This window comes from Ovis aries, chromosome 1, assembly GCF_016772045.2.
Source record: "Ovis aries strain OAR_USU_Benz2616 breed Rambouillet chromosome 1, ARS-UI_Ramb_v3.0, whole genome shotgun sequence".
In the NCBI taxonomy this organism is placed as follows: domain Eukaryota; kingdom Metazoa; phylum Chordata; class Mammalia; order Artiodactyla; family Bovidae; genus Ovis; species Ovis aries.
In genome coordinates this window covers 939,308-961,976 of record NC_056054.1, presented here as the reverse complement: position 1 = coordinate 961,976, position 22,669 = coordinate 939,308, and the positions used below count along the sequence as shown (strand labels likewise).

The following is a 22,669-nucleotide window of genomic DNA, read 5'->3' as shown; positions in this document are numbered from 1 at the left end:
CACGTGAAAGGACTTGGGTCTCGTGGTGCAGGGCCGGTGCACCCGAGGGCACCTGGAGCTGCTGGGACAGGCGCAGCCAGTGCGGAAGGAAGCAGGGAGACACCCCCGTGATAAACGCCACCTCGCACCTCCCACCCCTCAAGCCTCTCTGCCCTCCCTGCCTGGCCACTGGGAGGCGCGTGCTATCTCTAGACACTGCTGGACAGCTGGCCCTGCGGCTATAAGGCCCCAGCAAACAGACCAACGCACGAGTAAAGCCAAGCGGGCACCCACGGGTCTGGGGTTGCATAAAGAGCCATTTTATTTCTTAATTGGACAGAGCTTAAGTGCACACACACGGGACAGGAGCCGAGAGCCTAACACTTGGGTTCAGGACACCAGGGGACTAGTCGTTACATCAGGATGGCAGTCACGGTGCAGGGACCACACAAGCACATATGTACAAGCCACGGGGGACTCGGGGGCTGGCCGGCCGTGGGAGGCCCGGGTCTGTCCCAGGGCATGAAGGAGGGGAGGGCTGGCGGGGACCGGCGTGGCAACCCCCTGCACGCTGTAACCTCGGAGACGTTCAGGGACCCTCCTTGGGTGTCTTGCCTCATCCGGCCCAGAGGCGCTGAGGGGGACCAGGGCTGACGGGGGATCACCACAGTCACCCTGCTGCGCACGTGTGCGCGGGCACGTGTGTGTGTGTGTGTGTGTGTGTGTGTGTGTGTGCGTGCGTGCGTGCGCATTGTCAGAGAACAAAACGCTGGCTTATTATGAATAGTCTCTCAGAGCACCGAGGCCTTGAAGCGGACAGGTCTCAACACCCGCCTCTAGCCCCCAGCCTGGTCACCGGGGCCCAGACTCTCCCTCCTGGGGCTCCACCCAGGGCCGCTGTGGAAGGCATGCCCCCTCCCAGGAGGAGCCGCCCCCAAACTCACGGCAGCTGCAGCCCGAGCAGCCTCAAGCGCCAAAACAAAACCAGTCTGAGAGAGGTGGCTTCCGGCATCCTTCCCTCCCCTCGAGGACACAGCTCGACCTCACACCTGACCTCCCCACCTGCGCCCACCCCCTGGGGACCCCCGGGGCCTCCAGGCGGCCCCCCGTGTCACAGATGGGATGGGGTCCCGGACCACTTCTGCTGGCTCCCACGGCACCCGGCCCAGGAGAGCAGCTTTCCCGATGCGCAGATGGAGCTCTTGGGCCCAGGCCGAGAGGAGGTGGTGTTGGGCAGGGGACACCCTGAGTGTCAAGTCCCCACCGGGAAGGCAGGAGGCCAGGACGCAGTGGCCGCGGGGGCCCCCGTGGCCGCGGGGGCCCTGGACACGGGCGAGTGCCTCAGGCCTGCCCTGCGCAGCAGGGGCTCTGCAGGCTGGCTGGCCCCAGGCACCCTGCCCCCAGACAGGGTCATGGACGCTGACGAGGCCGTGGCCTCAGGCTGGCTGACCTGAGGGGCCGTGGCCCGGGCTCTGCGCCTCAGTCTCCCCGCAGGACAGCGGGGTGCTTGGGACTGATCCCCAGAGCTCACCCGCGCGTCCTCCCCTGCCCGCAAGCTTGGCTCAGTGATGGTTCTGGAATGGCGGTCAGCCTGCTCTCTGCGTGGCCTCTGGGGACCCCGGGGGGGCTCAGGCCCCCAGTTTCTGGACGGCGTTCGGTCCTAGTCTAGACCCTCCGCCTCTGCCACCTGCTCCGGGCGCTGTGGAGTGGACGGGCCTTGTGCTACGGCTGCTCTCCCCTGAGCTGAAGAGGGGCTGGCGTGTCTCTGGGAGGAGGAAGAGCTCCTCAAAGACCCCGGGCCAGTGGGTTCCCCGACCAGACCCTCAGCCCGGGTGACCCTGTGCGATCCTGGGTGACCCTTGGGCACAGATTCTGAAGAGGGGACGAGACAGGTACTGTCACAAGAGGCTGGAACCAGACCAGGCGACACCCTAGGACACAGGAAAAGGTGTCTGGAAGATGAGTGGCCCAGCACTGGCTACCCACACTGACCGCCTGGAGTCTCCCCACCGGGACCCCTGAACACTCCTCTCCTGGAAACAGAGAAGCCCACGGCCTCCTCCCTACAGCGGCCCGTGGCTCACCCCGCGTCTCGCCCCTGCCCACGCTGCCCACAGCTTCTTGCCGCCCGGAGCACTGGTACACCCAGCCCCGCCCCCGGCTGGCCCAGACACCAGGCACCACCCTGACCCTCTCACGCCAGACCGGGCGCCTGGGCACCGCTGCCAGCGTCCCCGACGGTCACGGCTCAGGGGCTGCCTTCTGGGTGAGATACATGCCCTACTCCTGCTGGAAGGGACACACCTGCGCTGCTCGGCCTTCAGGCGTCACACCCCCGACACACGTGCGCACACGCACACACACGGGCCCCGGGACCAGGCCTCAGCTCCGGCCGGGGCAGTGCATCCTCGTGGCTCCCGGAGGGCCGCCCCGACCCGTCTGTCCCCAAGAGGCTTGGGAGGTGTGTGTGGGAACAAGGGCGCGGGTCCGTCTGAATCCTACAGGTCTACGTGAAGGCATTAGAAATAAATACTTATAAATAGAACACAGTCTTACCGTTAATGTCTGAGGGGACTGTTTCAACGTCACTAACTAGTGTATGTTAATTATAAGTCTGTCTATGCTTAAAAAAATATGAGAACGGCAGCGACGCCCCGTGACTCCTGCCCCCCGGCTTTCCGGCACCTCCCAGCTCCTCCCACCCGGGGCGCCTCCTGCAGAAAGAAAGGACGACACGCGTGGCCTCTGCTGGGACAGGTCGTGTGGCAGGTCCCAGGCAGGGCGGGCGTCCCAGGAGGCAGGCGGGGCTGGGCACTGACTGATGGTGGCGATGACGGGAGGCGGGGCAGGGCCTGCGGGTGGCTGGGCTCAGACCCGCATCTGGGCAGACCTCCTTCTGGACAGCTTGGACCTGCGGGCCGAGAGGAGCAGCGGTCAGGGGGCCATGGGCGCCCGCAAGCTGACGTGAGGGGCATCGCAGGCACCCTGCCTCCCCAACCGCCCGGGAAACGTACCCTCTGACTCCTGCCCCTGGGACTCGGTGGGAGCAGCCCCCCCGCCCCCACAGCCTCCTTTGAAACGTCGCCCGCCAGGGGCAAGGCTCGCCCACCCGGAGCCTGGTGGTCCCGACACAGAGGCCACCTCCCACTGGCCGCCCGTGGGCGCTGGAGGCCTTGGGGACCCACGCGCGGGGTGGCCCTCCGTGGGTGGCCGTACCGTATGGTCCCGGCCAGCAGGGGGTTGAAGGCGTACAGCCAGTCGTGCATGTCCTTGTCGCTGCTGGCCTGCAGCAAGATGCCCCGGTGCTCCGTGCACACCGCGAACGTGTTAGGGGTCTGCAGAGGGAGCCGCCGTGAGGGGCGCCAGGCCTCCCCGCTCAGCCCGGGGCGGCCGCGGCTCCTCGGGGGTTGGAGGTGGGGGTGTTGGAGAAGGGGCAGAGAAGGAGGCCCGCGGGAGGGCCAGGGTCCTGACCTCCCGTCCAGACGCCCCTGCAGGCGGGCCACCCTGTGCCTCTCACCCCGTGGCCATGCCCCAGGTGGCCTTGTCACTGTTTTGCGTCCCCAAGGGCCCCTCCCCGGGCCCACAGCTCAGCTGTGTGCTCGGCCCGTTAATCCCTCCTCTTCTCTCAAGCCTGAGCCCTCAGCAGGGTGGGTGTGGCAGTCAGGCTGAACTCACACCCCCCACCTTGGGGAACCCCGGGCCCCAGCCGGGAGGACTCAGAGCTCCTCACACACAGGCCCAGGCCACCGCCTGCTCGGAGAGGACCTGGGCAAAGCCCGGGGGCAGGAGGCTGCTCTTCTGGGACCTGTGCCCTGCTGGGCCTGCAGGGCTCCCGACACCCTCTGCGGGTGTCTCTGGAGGAGGCACTGTGTCATTAGCCATCAGATGGGGCATCCTTGGGACCAATGCTCAACCCACCCCTCACTGGTGGTTGTCACCAGGATGGCACGCCCCACGGGTAGGCAGAGTGACCCCGGAACGAGAGAGGCTGACCCCGACACCCCCACCCGTGATGTCCAGCCACACTGCTTCGGCCGAGCAGTGAGAGGACGCGGCCTGCGGGGGACTGGGCCCAGCTCCCGCCCTCCCCACCGGCCCGCGGCCGCGGCGCACCTTGAGCATCGCCTGCTGGTCCTCACTGTACTCCACCTGGGCGGTGGACAGGTTGAGCACGAACCGCTCCACGGCGTCCTTCTCACTGTTGTACATGTAGGCGTAGGGCCGCCGCACCACCACGAAGCGCTTGGCCCAGCCGGCCGTGTGCGGCTCCAGGAAGTGCAGGTAGCCCTTCTTGGAGACGATGGGGCTGCAGGGTGGAGACGAGTCAAAACTACCTCTCCAAGGCCTCCCACCGGCCCCGCCCCCTCCGCAGCCTCCCACCGGGCAACACCCCCCCACGCCCCTTCCACAGCCTCCCACCGGCCCCACCCTGTCCATGGCCTCCCACCGGGCCCGCCCGTCCAGGCTCTGGGCCACCCTCCCGTCCTCTGCATCAGCTCGTTTTCCACCTCTGCCCTAGGTTTGTGGGGGGGGCTTGGTCTCCTGACTACAGCACAGAGCTGCCCCTGACCCACATGAGGTGGGTTGGGTTGGGGGGGGTCTGCTTGCCCCCAGCACTGCCCCTGGTCAGGGCATGGTCTCCTGATGCCCTGCACTGCCCCTGCTCAGGGGTGGTCTCCTGGCCCCCGGCACTGCCCCTGCTCAGGGGTGGTCTCCTGACGCCCTGCACTGCCCCTGCTCAGGGGTGGTTTCCTGGCCCCCGGCACTGCCCCTGCTCAGGGGTGGTCTCCTGACGCCCTGCACTGCCCCTGCTCAGGGGTGGTCTCCTGGCCCCCGGCACTGCCCCTGCTCAGGGGTGGTCTCCTGGCCCCCGGCACTGCCCCTGCTCAGGGGTGGTCTCCTGGCCCCCGGCACTGCCCCTGCTCAGGGGTGGTCTCCTGACGCCCTGCACTGCCCCTGCTCAGGGGTGGCCTCCTGGCCCCCGGCACTGCCCAGGTCGGGACGGCTGCCGTCCCTGCAGGAGGCAGAGCTGGGGTCCTCAGGAGCCAGCTGGGCAGGGCCCTCACACACCTGACGCGGATTTCCTGGATGTCAGGCACCAGCAGGCGCTGGGGCTCCTTGTCGGCTTCCGCCGCCCGGGCAGGGGAGGGGGGCTTCTTGGCATCCACCTCGGGCAGGGGCTCAGGCTCCGGGCTGGCCGGCCGGGAGCAGGGCTGTGGGGTCCTGGGGGAGCAGAGTGAAGCCCCTGCAGCGCCAGGAGGCACCTGGAGGGCCGGGGAACCTCGGCCAGGCTCCCCAGGGGCCAGGGGCACCCACCGGGGCACCCACCGGGGCCCACCCGCCACCGGCTCCTTCTCCAGGGGCACCCTGGCCCCCCACCCCCTCCCCAGGAAAGTGGCTCCCCGTCCCGCCTCAGACCGAGGCTGACTCGGCTTCCTCAGGGACCATCTGCATGGAGGGAGCGGGTGGTCCGCGGCCCGGCCAGCGGGGCCGACGTGCTGGCCGAGGCGGCCTGTCTCAGGATGGGGCCCAGAGGGCTTCACAGTCTTTTTCTCAGTCGGAGGAAAAAGACCCCAAGGAGCTACAAGATCTGGGGGTCAGACACGAGTGGTGTCAGCAGGGGGCCCCCACGTCAGCAGAAGTCAGTGGACCCAAAGGGCCCCGAGTCTCTGCTTTGTCACCCTATTCCATCTGCCGCTGGAAAGGGCTTTCGCTGAGTGTTTTGACCTGTTCCCAGCCTCACGGAAGAGCGTATTTTAAATTTACCCTTTAGCAGAAAGTGGCCCGGAGGGGCAGCAGGAGCCCTGCCCCGCTGCGTGGCTGCCCCCAGATGCCAGCGCCTCGAGCTGTCCCGCCCCCGCCGTCCAGCCCCCTGACCCCCGCCGTCCACGCCTGGAGCCGTCCCACCCCACCCTCGCCGGCCGTGGTCCACTCATGCAGGCCCGGCCCACACCTACCTCAGGTCGGCAGCCCCATACCGGCCCTCGATCAGGGAGGGGCAGGTGGAGGAGGGGGTGAGCGTGGTGGCCCCCAGCGGGGACATGGACGGGTCCCGCAGCAGGGTGACCGACATCTCGGAGAGCTGCAGAGGAGACGGTGTTCTCTGAGCCCGCGTGGGGCCCCCGTGGGGGTCACCCCCCACCTCAACTGCAGGCCAGACCCTCCTGCCCACCCCACCCAGGGCTTCGGGCTCTGCCTTGGGGGAACCATAGGACACCTGGGTGAGGACCGAAGAAGGTGTAGCCTCGGAGCCACAACGTCAGCACGTGTAGCCCCACGGCCAGGGCAAGAGGAGCTCCGGGCAGAGGGAGAGGCCAGCGAGAGGGCAGAGGGCAGGCCGCCCACGGGGCAGAGCGAGGGCGTGGGCAGGACCCCCCGGAGGCTCCGCGCAGGGCAGCACAGGAGCTGGGGGGACAGGCCTGAGGCTGCCGGCCCCGACGCACCCCCGGGTGAGGACTGAAGCCAAGGAGGGGCTGGACTCGCCCAGGACAGGAGCAGTGGGGTGAGGCCAGGTCGGACGGGGCTGCTACTGGAGACAGCGGACAGAGGAGGGCACCTCGCTCCTGCCCTGCACTGGCCCTGGCCTCCAGCCCTGAGCTCAGAGGCACCCCTCTGGGGTGGCAGAGGGGTGTCCCTAAGAAAACCCGAATTCTCTCTCGGCACCAACAGCCCCGCGGGCGCCCCGCCCCGTGCCCACCTTGCTCTCGCTGGCGCTGATGCAGACGTGGCTGTGGGTGTACTCTCTGTTGAAGGAGTGGGTGAGGAGCCGTAAGCACTGTGGGCAGAGCGAACACCTGGTCAGGGGCCCCCGGGACCTGGCTCAGACCTGGACGCAAGTGACTGGCCGAGGGGCTGGGCACCCCAGGAGGAGGTGGGCAGCACCCCACCTCTCCCAGGGGGTAGGGCCATCTGAGGAAGCCTCCTGTGGCAGGCTGGTTAGTGCTTGGGCAAAGGAGGGGGTGGGGGCACACGAAGTGCAGGAGGTCTTCCCTGTGGCCCACCCAGCGGCAGAAAGGGCCAGCTCTGGGGGAGGTGGTGAGTTCCCCGTCAGTATAAGTATCCAAGGGGGAAAGCAGGTCACCGCCGGGCGGGGGGGGGAGGCTGTAAACAGCCCCTGAGTCCCAGCGTGGGTGGGGCTGCATGGGGACGAGATCAAGGTGACTCCGAGGCCCTCGCTCTCCCAGGTCCCCCGCCTGCAGGCCGGCTGGCCACCCACCTTGAAAGCCAGCTCCCGCTGCCGCTCGCTGGGCGCCTCTAGGGATGCCGGCCGGGCCTCAGCCGTGAGCGGGGAGGAGGTGCTGGAGGAGACGGGGGCCTCGGAGTCCTCGCTGGAGGCGGGGGACAGTGCCTCGGGGCCGGGCCGCTGGGCCGCCCCCAGCTTCTCCCGCAGCAGCAGGTAGTGCCTGGTCTTCTCGACCTGCGCGGGGCACGAGCACGGCTCACCCTGCGCCCGCCGCGTGGGGCGCGGCATGGAGCCCGCAGACCTGCCCGCGCCCTAGCGCAAGCGGATGGACAAGCTCCAGGGGCGCACCCTCGGAAGGGCCCAGAGTGTGGAGGGATGCGGACCCGACACCCTCTTTCCACCCGCTGCCCCGGCCGGCGGCCAGTGCCTGCTGCTGGACACGGGCTGTCCTGACCGGGGCCACCGGAGGGCCTCGCTGCCCCCCGTTCTCTTCCCAGTGTCTCTCCCGTCTCCGCTACACGCCCCCCAGTCTGCGGCTGGACCAAGTGCGAACGTTCCACCGGAAGCCGGAGGCCATCATGAGGCTCTGAGCCCCGGGACAAGCGGGAGAGCTCGAAAGTGCGGTTGGGGCAGGGGCGGGGGTCTGGGGGGCGCCGGGGGGCCCAGCCCTCACCTCCTGCAGGAGACTCAGCTTCTCCAGCTCCCACTGGTGGTCCAGGATGAGGCTGTCGCTACGTGGCCTCCAGCCCGCCAGGTTCTCCTCGCCGCGGACGTAGGCCACGGACGTGTCCAGCACTCGCCGGCGCCGCCGCTGCATGCCTGCACGGGCCGCGGACATGGTGTACCCTGCGGGGGCTGTGCCCACCCCACCGTCCTCCGGCCCCACAGGGTCTCCGGGTGAGGGGCTCCCCACACAGCAGCATAGCCAAGGTCACCCGAGTGTCCCATGCGGGCCCTCCTCCCTGACCCCCATCAGTGGCTCCCCCAGCCCCGGCCCCAGCCCCGGCCAGAGGGCGAGGGGCAGACACCTACCTGGGCTGCCCGCGTCAGCCACGTGGCACAGACTCAGCTCGTACACGCCCGTCACGCGGTTGCTGCGGAGGGGGCGTTGTTACCCGCGTGGTGACGGCCGGGCACCCGTTCACCATCACATGCACTCTGGGCGTGAGCCCTGCGGCCCGCACGGCAGGCAGTGGGGGCTGTGGTGTCAGGGTCCCCGTCCCAGACCCCCGCTAGGCCCCCTTTGTCTTGAGACCTCTGACTCTGCCTAGGGCACCCCACTAACGCGCTCATGGAGGGGTCCCACAATCCCAAGGCAACCTCCTGGATGACAGGGTCATGGGGTCATGGCCATCCAGGCCCCCTACACTCTTTCCTCCCGGCTGTGCCCCCCAGGGCGGCCGCCCACAGCACAGGGTGTGCGGGTATCACTGAAGGTGACCAGCAGGGACCCTGGGTGTCCCCGCTTCTGGGGCGGCGTCCCTCCACTGCCTTCCTCCCCTCCCCCAGGAATGCAGAGAGCGGTCAGAGTGCGAGAAGGCGCTGTGCCTAGGGTCTGACCCCCAGGGTGCTGGGAGGCCTGGCTCTGCACACGTCCCTGGGGACGTGCAGTCCAGGGTCCCTCTGTCCCCACCCACCCTGTGCTCAGTGTTCACCCTGCCCAGCGACAGGGCCCCACGGCCACTGGGGAGGAAGGTCACCCAGGACCACCCATGGGAGCCCCAGAGTGGACACACAGGCCTTCCTGCTGCACCTGGCAGGCAGACCCCAGCTCTCTCCTGCCCCACAACACAACATCCGTGTCCCCACAAGTGCGCAGAGGCCTCCCCCGCTGGTCCAAGCGAGACGGGCTAGAGAGCGCTCCTGGTGGGCTCACCTCTCCGAGGCCCGCAGGCTTCCACTGCCGAACAGGTTGCGGATGGAGCGCGAGGCAGGCAGCTTGGCATCTCGTGAGTAGAAGACCATGCAGAAGTCCTTGGTGATCACGGCCGGCTGCGCGCAGCTCTCCATCTGCAGGGTGGGGGGCTCAGCACAGGCTCGCCCGGGCCGGCCCAGCCTCTCCTTCTGGGGCTCAGCACAGGCTCTCCTGGGCCCACCCCAGCCTCTCCTTCCGGGGCTCAGCGCAGACTCGCCGGTGCCGACCCAGCCCCCCGGCCTCTCCTTCTGGGGGAGGCCCAAGAGCTGCACCACCCGCAGCCCCAGACCCTCCCCTCCCCCATCCCTGGGGCAGCCCCAACACAGGTGAGAGTCTCTGGCCCCGCCTTGAACCAACTCCGGCTGGAGATGCTGGGTGTCCCTACAGGACACCCCGACATCCCAGACACGGGCCTCAGTCTCCTCACCATGCAACTGGGATGACATACTGCCCAAAATGTTTGTGAAGATCTGATTGGACCCTGTCTGTGCACCCACGGGTCAACCCTAAAGGCCACGGGAGCGAGCTGCTGTCTCAAGCAGGTTCTGTTTTCCTGAAGCTCCAGGGTGACAACTGACACAGCGGACGCGTCATGGGGTCCTGCTTCGGTGATACCCTGCCAGTGTTTGCTCAGCCTGAGCAAACCTCATCCCATGGGGCGGCCACACTGGTCCCCACGTTACAGCCACAGTAGCTAGACTCTGGGGGCAGGGAGACAGGGTGGCTGGGTACTTCTGTCTCTACCACCCCGCTGGCTGCTGCACCAGTGAGAAATGCCCACAGCCCCAGCTTCCTCCTATGCTTCCAAAGGAGTCGCAGCCAGAGACCCTTGCGATGGGGAAAAGGAGGTTTCTGTTCTTGTGCTGTCTGGAACACAGATGCAATGTCTGGTGCTGCTGCAGCCGTCTCGAAACCCCAAGGACAAACCCACACGCTAAAGATAGAGGAATTGACTAATTCTGAGCATTCCCACTAAAAGCACACAGATTTAACTCAAGGACTCAAGAAGCCCTCTGAGAAAACAACAGGGTTGACTGGGGTTGTGTGGGACTAACAAGCACCCTTACTGTCCGTTGTCTGGCAACTCAGGCTCGGTGTGTGTCGGGGGGGGGGCGGGGCAGGTGATTTGAGGGGAGGCCCTGGGCATCGGTTTCTTGCCTCGATATAAGCAGAGAGGGTCATGTAAATCTTCTCTCTGTAAGGGGTGACCCGGTTCAGCAGGAGGGAGTTGTGCATGGAGCTGTCCCACGCAGCCTCAAACTGGTAAAAGGTTCTAGAAGGAAGCAGAGATGAGGCAGAAAGATGACGGAGCGTGGTGCGCTCTCAGCGGGGACAGGGACATGCACACGGACACACAGAGACAGACGGACACGTGGGCCACCTCCAGGGCGAGCCGCTGGGGCCAGGGTCCAGGGAGGACAGACCCCTCCTTACTCAGGACGAGGCCGGGTTGGGGGCACCGGACGCCCCACCAGAGGGGGCCCTAGAGAGCTCTGAGCGCCACCCTGGGGGATGGGAGGTTTCAGCCCAGGGCTCTGGAGCAGAGGCGGGAATGGGAGGGTGGGGGGGAGAGGGGCTGTGATCACAGGAGGAGAGGCGAGGGACCTCCTGAGCCTGAGTAAGGAGGCGCATGGCCTCTCCCTGGACCTGAAGGGAGCCTGCCGGGTCTGTAGAGCTCTCTGCGGCATCTCCTCCCCAACTGACCGCCCTGGGGGATGATGCTGGGGGTGGAAACCGGGGCGGCCCCCTGAAGACAACACAGCCCCTGCGGCCGCAGCCAGACCCCACAGAGCAGGCCGAGAGTGCTTCTCTCTGTCCCCCATGTCCAAGTCAGAAAGCAATGGCCAGAGCAGGAGCGAGCGGCCAGGAGCCCACGCTGCGGACGGCCGGGGGCAGCCTCAGGCGCCAGACCAGTGGTGGCCTCCACTCCTGGCCGGCTTTCCTGTTACCCGACAGTACAACCATCCTAAACCCCTGCCTCACTCCCGGCCTGAGTCGAGGACAGTCACTCATGAGCTGGGAATCTGCCTCAAGCCCTAGTGTGGCTGCTCTACGAGCCCTGGCAGCCCCAGATTCTCCGGTTTCCACCCCGCATCTCCACGAAGACACGAAGACACGGCAGAGAACAGGTCAGCGCAAGCGGGGCGCCGCACACGCCCCGACACGGCCAGCCCCGCCCAGGGGCGTGGACGGCAGGGCAGCGAGGCCGCGAAGGCGCCGCCCCTTCTCCGCGGCGCAGGCCGGGGGCACGGGAGAAGCAGCGGGACGGGGCAGGGCCAGCGCCGGGCACGTCACGGAGGCAGACCCACGGGGAGGAGGCGAGGACAGCAGGGGGACCGGAGGGCGGGCGGGGACACTGAAAACCAGAGAGGGCGGGCCAGCGGGCGCGGAGGGGAAAAGTGAGCTGTACCTAGTACCACTCCCGAGCGAGGCGCTAAGGCGGAGGCGGCCAGGACACACGGACACACACAGAAAAGACCACACGTCAGAGCGGGCGCCGCCGCACGCCGGGTACACGCCGACTGGCCCGGAGCAGGCGGGCGCTGCACCGCGCTGCCCACGGGGCTGCTGCCCACCATGCCCGGGGCCAGACACCACCCCGGGGGGGCCCACTGAGTCCACAAGGGTGAGGGGGCCCACTCTGAGCCCAGGGGGGGGCCCACTCTGAGCACACGAGGGTGGAGGGGCCCACGCTGAGCACACCAGGGTCGGCGGTCCACTCTGAGCCCGGGGGGGCCCCACTCTTGAGTACACAGGGGTGGAGGGGCCCACTCTGAGCACACGAGGGTTGCGGGGGTCCACTCTGAGCCCCCTAGGGGTGAGGGGGCCCACGCTGAGCACACCAGGGTCAGGGGTCCACTCTGAACCCCCGGCAGGTGGAGGCAGCCCACGCTGAGCACACGAGGGTCGGGGGTCCACTCTGTACCCCCGGGGGGTGGGGGGAGCCCATGCTGAGCACACGAAGGTGGGGGGCCCACTCTGAGCCCCTGGGGGTGGGGGCCACTCTGAGCCCCCGGGGGGACCCCACTCTGAGCACACGAGGGTGGAGGGGCCCATGCTGAGCACACGAGGGTGGGGGCCCACTCTGAGCACACGAGGGTTGCGGGGGTCCACTCTGAGCCCCCTAGGGGTGAGGGGGCCCACGCTGAGCACACCAGGGTCGGGGGTCTACTCTGTACCCCCGGGGGATGGGGGGAGCCCACGCTGAGCACACGAAGGTGGGGGGCCCACTCTGAGCACACGAGGGTGGAGGGGCGCATGCTGAGCACACGAGGGTGGGGGGGTCCACTATGAACCCCCAGGGGGGTGGGGGGAGCCCACGCTGAGCACATGAGGGTAGGGGGCCCACTCAGAGCCCCTGGGGGACCCCACTCTGAGCACACGAGGGTTGGGCCCATGCTGAGCACACGAGGGTGGGGGGCCCACTCTGAGCACACGAGGGTTGTGGGGGTCCACTCTGAGCCCCCGGGGGATGGGGGGTCCACTCTGAGCCCCCAGGGGGTGGGGGTCCACTCTGAACCAGCCCCCTTGGGGTGGGGAGGCCCACTCTGAGCACACAAGGGTGGGGGGCCCACTCTGAGCCCCTGGGGCTGGGGGGGCCCACTCTGAGCCCCCAGCCTGGGCAATGCAGATACCCCCTTCCCCATGTCCTTGGGTTTGTCCCCAGCAGGACCAGCTGGGCCAGAGATATGCCCTCTGTCCCCGGGGCCCCCAGAGGCCCCAGCTCTGAGAGGCTGGGCCAGTGGACAGAGCCAGAGGCCCACGGCAGCCCAGCTCGAAGCAAGACGCCACTTCACAGCACGTGACCTTGGGCTGTCAGCAGCCACACCACTCCCTGCCTCCTGGGCGGATGGCGGCGGTCACTGTCCTGCCGGCTAAGTGAGCCGGTGTGGAGCGAGGACAGCGCCTGCGCGGTGTGGGTCCCTAGTCCTCGCCTCAGACGCTCCCACTGGCTCAGTACTGCCCCCTGTCAGCCTGCCTCAAATTTCGCTGAAGGACAGCGAGGGCTTCCTCCCCTCGGCAAGGGCTGGGGTGTGAGGGCCCAGCCCTCCCCAGCAGGGGTGACCAGGCGGTCACACGGGGGCCCCTGAGCTTGCTGGACAGGCTGTGGGAGACACTGACTCGTGCCCCCTCGATGAGATAGCAAGAAGCTCAGACCCAGCGGGCTCAGAGGGAGCCACGGGGTACCCAGGCGGCAACTGGGAGGCGGGCCGACCCCCGCCAGCCCCCGCACCCGAGCAGGCATCAGGCCACCCGGGAACTGCCATCCCCTGGCCCACAGCACTGCTCCAGCGACACTCAGCCAGACCCCGGTGCCACTTTGGGGGGATGGGTGGCCCAGACATGGGGACTCTGCAGCCACAGCGTCCGCTTCACTGAGAACTGGTTAGGAAAGCAGATTCTGGGGCCCCTGCACAACGGAGGCAGAGATGCCGGGTGGGCCACCTCGAGGGCAGAGAGTCAGCGCTTCACGGTCAGCTCGCCCATCATCCCGCAGACCCTCTGCACCCAGGCATCCTGGGGAAACTCTGAGCCACAGCAGGGCCAGTCCAGCCGCTCCCTCGGCAAGGCCACGGGGCCTAGTCTGCCCTCCCAGCCATAGGCTGCGCTCTGGACCCCGCTTCCAAAGGGGCGGGCGCCCAGGCTGCACCAGCAGAGCCCCCGGCCGTGCGGAGCGTCCCCACCCACACAGCCGTGCAGTCTGCACGCTCCTCTGTCCACGGCCCGGAGGCTCAGCTGACTTCCTGACCCCAGGTGAGCCCTCCAGGCGGGGAGGAGGTCCTGGATGAGGGGCCCTGCCTGGTGGCCTAAGAGGTCAAACAGGGACCGGGCGACAGGACCACCCCAAGTTCAATTCTGGGACAGACAGTGTGAGGCTTAAACAAGCAAGGACCCACATGGGGAACACTGGAAACTCAGAAGTTTTGTTGGGACTTCCCTGGCGGTCCAGTGGTTAAGACTCTGAGCTTCCACTGCAGGGACACTGGTTTGACCCTGGTCAAGGAACTAAGATCCCACATGCCAGGTTGTAGGGCCAAAATATAAAAATGATTAAGAAGTTAAAAAAAAAATTGTTGACAAAGAAAATGTCATGTGTTGCAAAACATCCTCTCCATCTCATTTCTTGTTCAAACAGTGTGACTTTGTGGCCAGGCAGGGGTCCTGCCAGACAGGGTTCCATTCTCCCAGGTCTGTGTCATGGGAGCTCCTTAGCCCTGCCTCTGCACCCTCTCAGCATATTAAAAAGCAGAGACATGACTTTGCCAACAAACGTCTGTATAGTCAAAGTTATGGTTTTTCCAGTAAGCATGTATGGAGGTGAGAGTTGGACCATAAAGAAAGCTGAGAACTGAAGAATTGGTGCATCTGAACTGTGGTGTTGGAGAAGACTCTTGAGAGTCCCTTGGACTGCAAGGAGATCAGTCCTGAATATTCACTGGAAGGACTGATGCTTAAGCTAGTGCTCCAGCAATACTTTGGCCACCTGATGGGAAGAACTGATTCACTTGAAAAGACCCTGATGCTGGGAAAGACTGAGGTGGGAGGAGAAGGGGACAACAGAGGATGAGATGGTTGGATGGCATCACCGACTCAATGGACATGAGTTTGAGCAAACTCCGGGAGTTGGTGATGGGCAGGAAGGCCTGGCGTGCTGCGGTCCATGAGGTCACAAAGAGTTGGACACGACTGAGTGACTGAACTGAACTGAACTGCACCCTCTTGGGGCTGGAGGCCCTGGGGTGCTCAGAGGCTTAGGGGCTGCCCGGGGGGAGGTAAGAGAATCTCAGGGCTCCCAGCATGACCCCCTGGGCACTCTGAGTGTGACCACCACCCCTGCTGCGATGGCCTGACAGGGCTCATTCAGACAACTTCTGACAAGCGTCACAGCCGTGGGCGCCCACGGGCAGGCCCAATGGGCAGCCTGGTGTGAATGGGTCTGCTGAGAATCTGCACATGAAGCCCCTCCCTCGAGGTGTCAACCAGAAACGCCTTAGGCTCTGGGAAGTACGTTTCTTGAAAGAGTCACCTTTAGAAGTGGCCTAGGACTCAGCGAAGGAGATCCGAGCCCCTTGAATCGCAGCCCTCCTGTCCAGTGGGGACCGTGACCACAGGGCGCAGCCAAGCAGCTAAGAGCAGGGGGACGGCCTCAAACCTCAGAGGCGCAGCTCTGTGTCCGGATGCATGTTTCGCGCAGCCGAGCGGCGTCTCCTGCCACGCAGAGCAAGCACTCTGACCAGAGGGACGGAGGGAAGGCAGGACCGAGGGGTGAGGGGACAGATGAGCTCCTCAGCAGGCTCTGAGCTTCCTGAAGACAGACTCCTCCTGTTTAGTCTTTAATCCCCCTTTTGAACAATCGCAGAACGTGGCTCACATGTGACGGATGAATGAATGAATCAGTGAGTGGGGTCGTGTGCCATGTGACGGGTGAATGAATGAGTGAGTGGGGTCATGTCCCATGTGACAGGTGAATGAATGAGTCAGTGGGGTTGGGTCCCGTGTGAGGGATGACTGAATGAGTTGGGGTCGTGCCCCGTGTGATCAATGAATGAATGAATGAGTGGGGGTTGTGCCCCGTGTGATGGATGAATGAATGAGTGAGGTCGTGTCCCATGTGATCAATGAATGAGTGAGTGGGGGTCGTGTCCTGATCACGGATGAATGAATGAGTAGGGTCGTGTCCTGTGTGACAGATGCATGAGTGAGTGAGTGGGATCATGTTCATGTGAGGGATGAATGAGTCAGTGGGGTCGTGCCCAGGTGATGAATGAATGAGTGAGTGGGGGTCGTGCCCCAGGTGATGAATGAATGAGTGAGTGGGGTCGTGCCCGTGTGATGAATGAATGAATGAGTGGGGGTCGTGCCCCAGGTGATGAATGAATGAGTGAGTGAGTGGGGTCGTGCCCCAGGTGATGAATGAGTGAGTGAATGGGGGTCGTGCCCCAGGTGATGAATGAATGAATGAGTGGGGTCGTGCCCAGGTGATGAATGAATGAGTGAGTGGGGTCATGCCCCAGGTGATGAATGAATGAATGAGTGAGTGGGGTCATGCCCCAGGTGATGAATGAATGAGTGAGTGAGCGGGGGTCGTGCCCCAGGTGATGAATGAGTGAGTGAGTGGGGGTCGTGCCCCAGGTGATGAATGAATGAATGAGTGGGGTCGTGCCCCGTGATGAGTGAGTGAGTGAGTGGGGTTGTGCCCCAGGTGATGAATGAATGAATGAGTGGGGTCGTGCCCGTGTGATGAATGAATGAATGAGTGAGTGGGGTCGTGCCCCAGGTGATGAATGAATGAGTGAGTGAGTGGGGTCATGCCCCGTGTGATAAATGAATGAATGAGTGAGTGGGGTCATGCCCCAGGTGATGAATGAATGAATGAGTGGGGTCGTGCCCGTGTGATGAATGAATGAATGAGTGGGGGTCATGCCCCAGGTGATGAATGAATGAATGAGTGAGTGGGGGTCATGTCCTGATCATGGATGAATGAATGAGTGGGGTCGTGCCCCGTGATGAATGAATGAGTGAGTGAGTGGGGTCGTGCCCCAGGTGATGAATGAATGAGTGAGTGAGTGGGGTCGTGCCCCGTGTGATGAATGAATGAATGAGTGAGTGGGGTCGTGCCCCAGGTGATGAATGAATGAGTGAGTGAGTGGGGTCGTGCCCCGTGTGATGAATGAGTGAGTGAGTGGGGTCATGTCCCGTTGATGGTGCAGCAAACAGGACAGAGAGGAGACTGCAAGTTCCCAACCCGGGCCTGTCCTGGGAGGCTGGGGCAGCCATCAGGGCACCTGAGCCATCTGTCTGGAGAAATCCGACCCTGTGCCTGGTGGGAGGGGTGAGGGTCACCGTGGACCACCCTCCTCCCCAGACTCAACACCGCCTTACTTTGGAGGGTCTCGCGGCCCCTTTCTGCCCCGGGCACCGGGACCCCCGGGGCAGGAGAGTGAGCCCAGGTAAGATGCACGGACGGGGTGGGAGGTGGAAGATGTGGCCTGCTCTTCACGGGTGAGGCTGGATCACCAGCTCTCCTCCTCTCTCCCCACTGTGAGAGTGAGATCCCCGCATCTCAGCAGGGCTCCCCTGGAACACGGGTGTGATTAGCATTTTAAAACCTAGGCTCTTTGCTGAGGAGGTTTGTGCTTTAGGAATGTTTCAAAGTAAATGCTAAGACTCTAGGGAGCCCTTTGGACTGCAAGATCAAACCAGTCCACCCTAAAGGAAATAAACCCTGAATAGCCACTGGAAGGACTGGTGCTGACGCTGAAGCACCAATACTTTGGCCACTTGATGCGAAGGGCTGACTCACTGAAAAGACCCTGATGCTGGCAAAGACTGAAGGCAGGAGAAGGGGACGACAGAGGATGAGATGGTGGGGCAGCATCACTGACTCCACGGACAGGAGTTTGAGCAGGCTCCGGGAGATGGTGAAGGACAAGGAAGCCTGGCGTGCTGCAGTGCATGGGGTCGCAAACAGGTGGACACAACTGAGCGACTGCTCAGTCAGCATGAAAATAACCACACCACACACGTTGATGACTTTCCTGCAGGGCCCCTCCTCAGAGCTTGTCCGATTCATCTCATTTAGTCTCACACGCTGAGGCAGCCCTCACAGAGTCCCTGGCCTAGGAGATGGACCGCAGGCTCCAGAAGTCCTGCCACGCGTGCACATTCTCACAGCCAGCCCGGCCAGCTGGTGCAGACATCCGGGATGGAAGCCTCTGCTCATCCCCAGAACCTCCCAGCACAGCAGTTTCCTGCTGCGTGAGGCAGACCCTAGCCCAAGGCTCGGGGCTCTGACCCCTCGCCCCTCCCAGCTCTCTGGGCCTCGTCTTGCAGGCCAAGGCCACTGGGGCCCCACGAGCCCAGCTCTGCACCTGAGGCCTGGAGTGAGGCCCTTCTGCAGCCTGGGGGCTGGTGCTAAGGCCCTGCTGAGTAGGAGTCCCCACCCCCATGGCCGTCCCCTCCTGGCCACAGGGAATGTTTCTATTTCATGATGTACCTGCAGGGGACGTCCTGGAACAGCCTGAGCACGTCTCTATCACACGGGGCTGGCTGTGGACACGCAAACTGGAACAAAACGCTCACACCCTCTGTGATCATACTGGTGGACTCATCAGGGAAACAGCCCTGAAGTCCGGTCCCCTTCGGGGAAGAACCCAGAGCTCTCTGACAACAGGCAGACTGCAGGCTGCAGCCGCCATGGCGGGCCCAGTTTGCTTTCAGGACCAGCTGGCAGGCTGCCACCTCCAGGAAGCCCTCCAGGCTGCCCAAGAGAGGCAGGTCCCTGCTCTCTGGGCCCCGCAGGGATGTGACCCTCCTCTAGGGCAGCCTCACCGCAGGTCTTCCTTGACAGAGTCCCCGCCACAGCCAGCCGCCTGTGCCCAGGGAGGGCCTGATCCTGCCCTGGGTGCGTGTGCCCTGGGGACACGCTGACAGGAACCACAGCCTGCTGACCACCCCTTGGGGCCTCAGCTAGAGCTGCCCGGGGCACAGAGTGACCTTCCGGACCAGCACCTCGCGCCACACCTGACCTCGGCAGGCTGGCTGGCGCCCCGCCCTCTGCCCTGGGCACCCCTAAGAAGGGGCAGGCGTTGCCCCGCGCCCCTTTGAGGACCAGGGGTCCTCACTGGGGGCCTTCTACTGACCCCCCTCCTCTTCCAGAACAGAGACCCCAGGGCACCAAGCTCTGGCCACAGTCGACAGGGCCCAGAACAGACCGCGGCCTCAGGGACAGGGTCCGTAACAGGGACTGCGAGGCCGTCCACCCTGGGGGCCTCCAGGACCCTGCACCCGGCCACCAAGCCCAGAGCCCAGGTGGGGAGAATCTCCATGCCCAGCCCAGGAGCCCGTGACTTGGGGGCTGGTCCTGGGACCAGCCGGGTGAGTCCAGAGCCGGGCCCTGCGCCCCTCACTACCCACCCGCTTCCAGAAGGGCGTGTGGCGGCCACGCCAGGGGCCTGGCTGGGCGAGGGGCCGCACCCGGGGCAGTGGGGCAGAGCGGGGAGGGCCGGGCCGGGCCAGGCCTGTCCGCCCCCCGTCCTGCACCCACTACACACCCCCTTTGCTCTCTCACTGTGCGGGGAGGGGGCCGGCCAGCCTGCATGCGGGCGCCTGCTCCTGCTAGGGCGAGGAGGGGGCATTGGCAAGGCTCGGGGGGCGGGGAGCGGGAGGCCAGCCAGCATCTACAAGGGCAGAAACTACCAAAGCAGCCAGGATCAAGAGTGGAGGACCGGTGGGGGGGGGGTGCTCAGCCACGGGGGACGGTGATGGGGAAGAAGCGGTGTGACAGGGAGAGGAAAAAGGAAATAAGACGGGAGGAGAAGATGGCAGAGACAGACGAGGAGGTGAGCGAGTGTGGAGGGGCGCCCAAAAGCTGGAATGAGATCTCGGGGCTGTGGAGTGGGGGCAGGCTGAGAGAAACCAGGGGCACGGATGGTACCTAGGCATGTCCGAATCAAGAAACTGCCTGCAAAACACAAACGGTCACAGGTTAGTGGGGGCGGGGGCCGGGGGGCAGCGGCAGCGGAGCAGGCGGGGGCAGCGCGGAGGAGTGTCCGCGGCGGGCGGCGGCCCATAGGAGCCGGGCGGCCTCACAGCGCGGGGACCCTGAGCGGGGGTCGGGGGGGTGGGGGGCCATGGCAAAGCGGGTGGGCAGCTGAGGCGCGGGACCCAAGGCTGGCCTGGGTCTCCCAGTGGGGAGAGCGCCTGCCCTGTCACCCGCGGAGTTCTGAGGGCGTCAGCCGGGGTCCAGGGGACAGGGGGGCCCTTGAGGGGGCTGCTGGGAGGCCAGTCAAGCCTCCGCACGCTGCCAGCCTGGGGCCGCCCGCTAAGGGGGTCCCAGAGACTCTCCCCTGGGTGGGGCTCGGGTCAGGGTCGTGCTGGGGTCTGACAGAGGAGGAGGGGGAGCCAAGCAGGGCCAAAGCAGCTGCGGGCAGGGACTCTGGTCCGGGGCTACCTGTCGCCCCCAGGGGCCCTGACATCCAGCATCTGAGCTGGCCTCTCCTGCCCAGGGCACAGGCCGGGCCCGGCAGCGACGGGTGCTCTGACTTCCAGGAGCAGGGCAAACCTTTTCAGCCAAAGCCCCACTGACCTGAGGTCCAGCCCCTAAGCTCCCCAGGACGTGCCCCGCAGCCACTGTGCCGGCCGGAGGACAGGAGCCCAGAAACACGGTCCCAGAGGCACCCACACCCTCCTCCTCTCTGGTCCACGCACCTTCTACCCAAGAATGGAGGCGTTGCCAGGACAAAGGGAGGGTCAGAGGCTGGGGGAACGCTGAGGTCACTCTCCAGGTCCCCAGGGGCACTCGGCATGCCAGAGCCCTCTCTGGTGACACGGGTCCCCTCAGCCCTACTCCCGGGGCCTGGTCACAGAGGCCCATGTCCCCACAGGCAGCCCACACGGAGGGTGCTGGGCTCTCTGCCGTGACCCCAGGGTGCATCCTCACAGCGACGGGCCTACCGTACGTGCTGCACCCCACTTCCTGTAAGCCCAGCCTGCCTGTCATGGTCCCCCCACCCTCGAGAGAACACCTCTCAGCATCCTCATCCAACCCTCCCTCCTCTGGACACGAGTGCAGGCTGTGTTTCCTCCAGAAGGTTCTAGGGCAGGGCTGGAACAGAGCCACACCTGCCCTTGCGGGTCACTGCCCACTCTCCGGGGAGTCTGCAAGGAAGCCCAACTCTGTCTGGACCAAGACCCTTTATCCTTACGGATCCAGCTCCCCTGGCAAAGGGGGCCCCACCCGCTCCAGTGCACCCAGCCCTCAAGACACTTCCTGCAGACAGCACAGGAGCCCATGGAGACGCCCACAGCTGGAGCTCGGGGTCAGCTCTCAGCTTCTGCCTCTTAGGCCAGGTCAAGCCTTCAGGACTCGGGAGCCCCCTCCCCATGTCCCCACGCCCCCAGAAAGCAGTGTCTCAGACAGAGCCAAGCTTACCAACGTCCCCCCAGGAAGGTGGCTCTGGCAGGGAGCTGTCCGCCCCAGCCTGGCCCCCAGAGGCCTCGCCCCCAAAACCCGCAAGCCCGGCAAACCCCGTGAGGAGGAGCGTGTGCCAAGCCATGCCGTTGGGCACATCCCCACCCCAGGATGCCAGACCACTGGCCAGCTTCTCCCTGAGCTCCTCCAGGACCCTGGGCCGCAAGGACGCCTGCCAAAGGGGACATGGGCCCACAGCAGTGTGGCTGGGAAGTCCGGCCCATTCACCTGCTCACTGCCCCATGCTGCCTCCTGCCCGTGAGAGTCCTGAGGACAGGACCCAGCTCCTCCGCCGGCAACGCCCACGTGCCTCTCCATCTGGTGACCAAGCGACAGCTCGCCAGGGGCCCCTCCCTGCACCACCTCCTGGAGGGCCAGGAAGAAGGGCCTGGAGAGCTCAGGGCCCAGCACAGCCAGGCAAGCTAGGTGGGGGGCTGAGAACACACCCCGGGCCCTCCTCCAGAGAGCACCGACCCCGAGCAGACTCACCGGTCATCCTGGGCCGGGCAAATGTATCCGGACGAGAGGATGCTGAGCGACAAGATGTTAGGGTCGATCAGGGACTCGTCCGTTTCCGGGGTGTTTCGGATGCGACCTGCGGGTAGGGGGGTGGGCCACGGGTCACTTCCCAGGAGGGCAGGCGGGCACCAGGTCCCCGCTCTCCATCTCTGCCTGGACGGGAGCTTCCAGCTACGAGGCCGTGCCGCAGGGTTCCCCACACGGCCACAGGGGCACCCGGCTAAAGGCAACACCGAGAGGGGCAGGGAGGCCCACGCAGGGTCTGCAGTTGGAATCAAGACTGATGGGAGAATACCAACAATCTCAGAGGCGCAGGTGACACCACCCTAGTGGCAGAAAGTGAAGAGGAACTAACTAGCCTCTGGATGAGGGTGGAAGAAGAAGGTGAAGAAGCTCTCTCGAAACTCAGCATTCAAAACACTCAGGATCATGGCAACTGGCTCCATCACTTCACGGCAAACAGATGGAGAAAAAGTGGAAACCGCAGATTTTATTTTCCTGGGCTCCAAAATCACTGTGGATGGTGACTGCAGCCATGAAATCAAAAGACACTTGCTCCTTGGAAGAAAAGTTACGACAAACCTAGACAGCATATCAGAAAGCAGAGACATCACTTTGCTGACAAAGGTCTGCATGGTCAAAGCTGTGGTTTTCCCAGAAGTCATGTAGGGACGTGAGAGCTGAACCATAAAGAAGGCTGAGCACCAAAGAATCTGTGCTTCTGAACTCCAGCGTTGGACAAGACTCTAGAGAGTCCCTTGGACTGCAAGGAGATCCAACCAGTCCATCCTAAAGGAGATCAGCCCTGAATATTCATCGGAAGGACGGATGCTGAAGCTGGAACTCCAGTACTCTGGCCACCTGACGCGAAGAGCCGGCTCGCTGGAAAAGACCCTGATGCTGGGAGGGATTGGGGGCAGGAGGAGAAGGGGACGACAGAGGATGAGATGGCTCGATGGCGTCACCGTCTCGATGGACATGAGTTTGAGCAAGCTCTGGGAGATGGTGAAGGGCAGGGAGGCCTGGCGTGCTGCAGTCCCTGGGGTCGCAGAGTCGGGCGTGGTTCCATGACTGAACAGCGCTCCACGCAGGGTCTGCA

At 65.0% G+C, this 22,669-nt stretch overlaps 1 protein-coding gene across 20 annotated transcripts in view; it reads right to left on the bottom strand.

Moving 5' to 3' along the window:
- Window positions 1–276: 276 nt before the first annotated feature.
- Window positions 277–22,669, bottom strand: part of KIF1A (kinesin family member 1A) — an 89,907-nt gene continuing 67,514 nt past the window's right edge. For 9 of the 20 annotated variants that reach the window (XM_027966922.2, XM_027966952.2, XM_027966932.2 and 6 more), the window contains 13 exons: window positions 21,541–21,646; window positions 19,516–19,542; window positions 10,236–10,350; window positions 9,039–9,172; window positions 8,195–8,256; window positions 7,836–7,981; window positions 7,196–7,396; window positions 6,677–6,754; window positions 5,937–6,061; window positions 5,050–5,202; window positions 4,093–4,285; window positions 3,196–3,314; window positions 277–2,890 (listed from right to left, as the gene is read on the bottom strand). In XM_027966922.2, the coding sequence (XP_027822723.2) occupies window positions 2,848–2,890; window positions 3,196–3,314; window positions 4,093–4,285; window positions 5,050–5,202; window positions 5,937–6,061; window positions 6,677–6,754; window positions 7,196–7,396; window positions 7,836–7,981; window positions 8,195–8,256; window positions 9,039–9,172; window positions 10,236–10,350; window positions 19,516–19,542; window positions 21,541–21,646 (1,502 nt within the window). In that variant the 3' untranslated portion in view covers window positions 277–2,847. Of the gene's footprint in view, window positions 2,891–3,195; window positions 3,315–4,092; window positions 4,286–5,049; window positions 5,203–5,936; window positions 6,062–6,676; window positions 6,755–7,195; window positions 7,397–7,835; window positions 7,982–8,194; window positions 8,257–9,038; window positions 9,173–10,235; window positions 10,351–11,487; window positions 11,512–19,515; window positions 19,543–21,540; window positions 21,647–22,669 lie in introns of all 20 variants that reach the window. The other 11 variants (XM_027966927.2, XM_027966959.2, XM_027966937.2 and 8 more) reach the window with 2 other exon arrangements.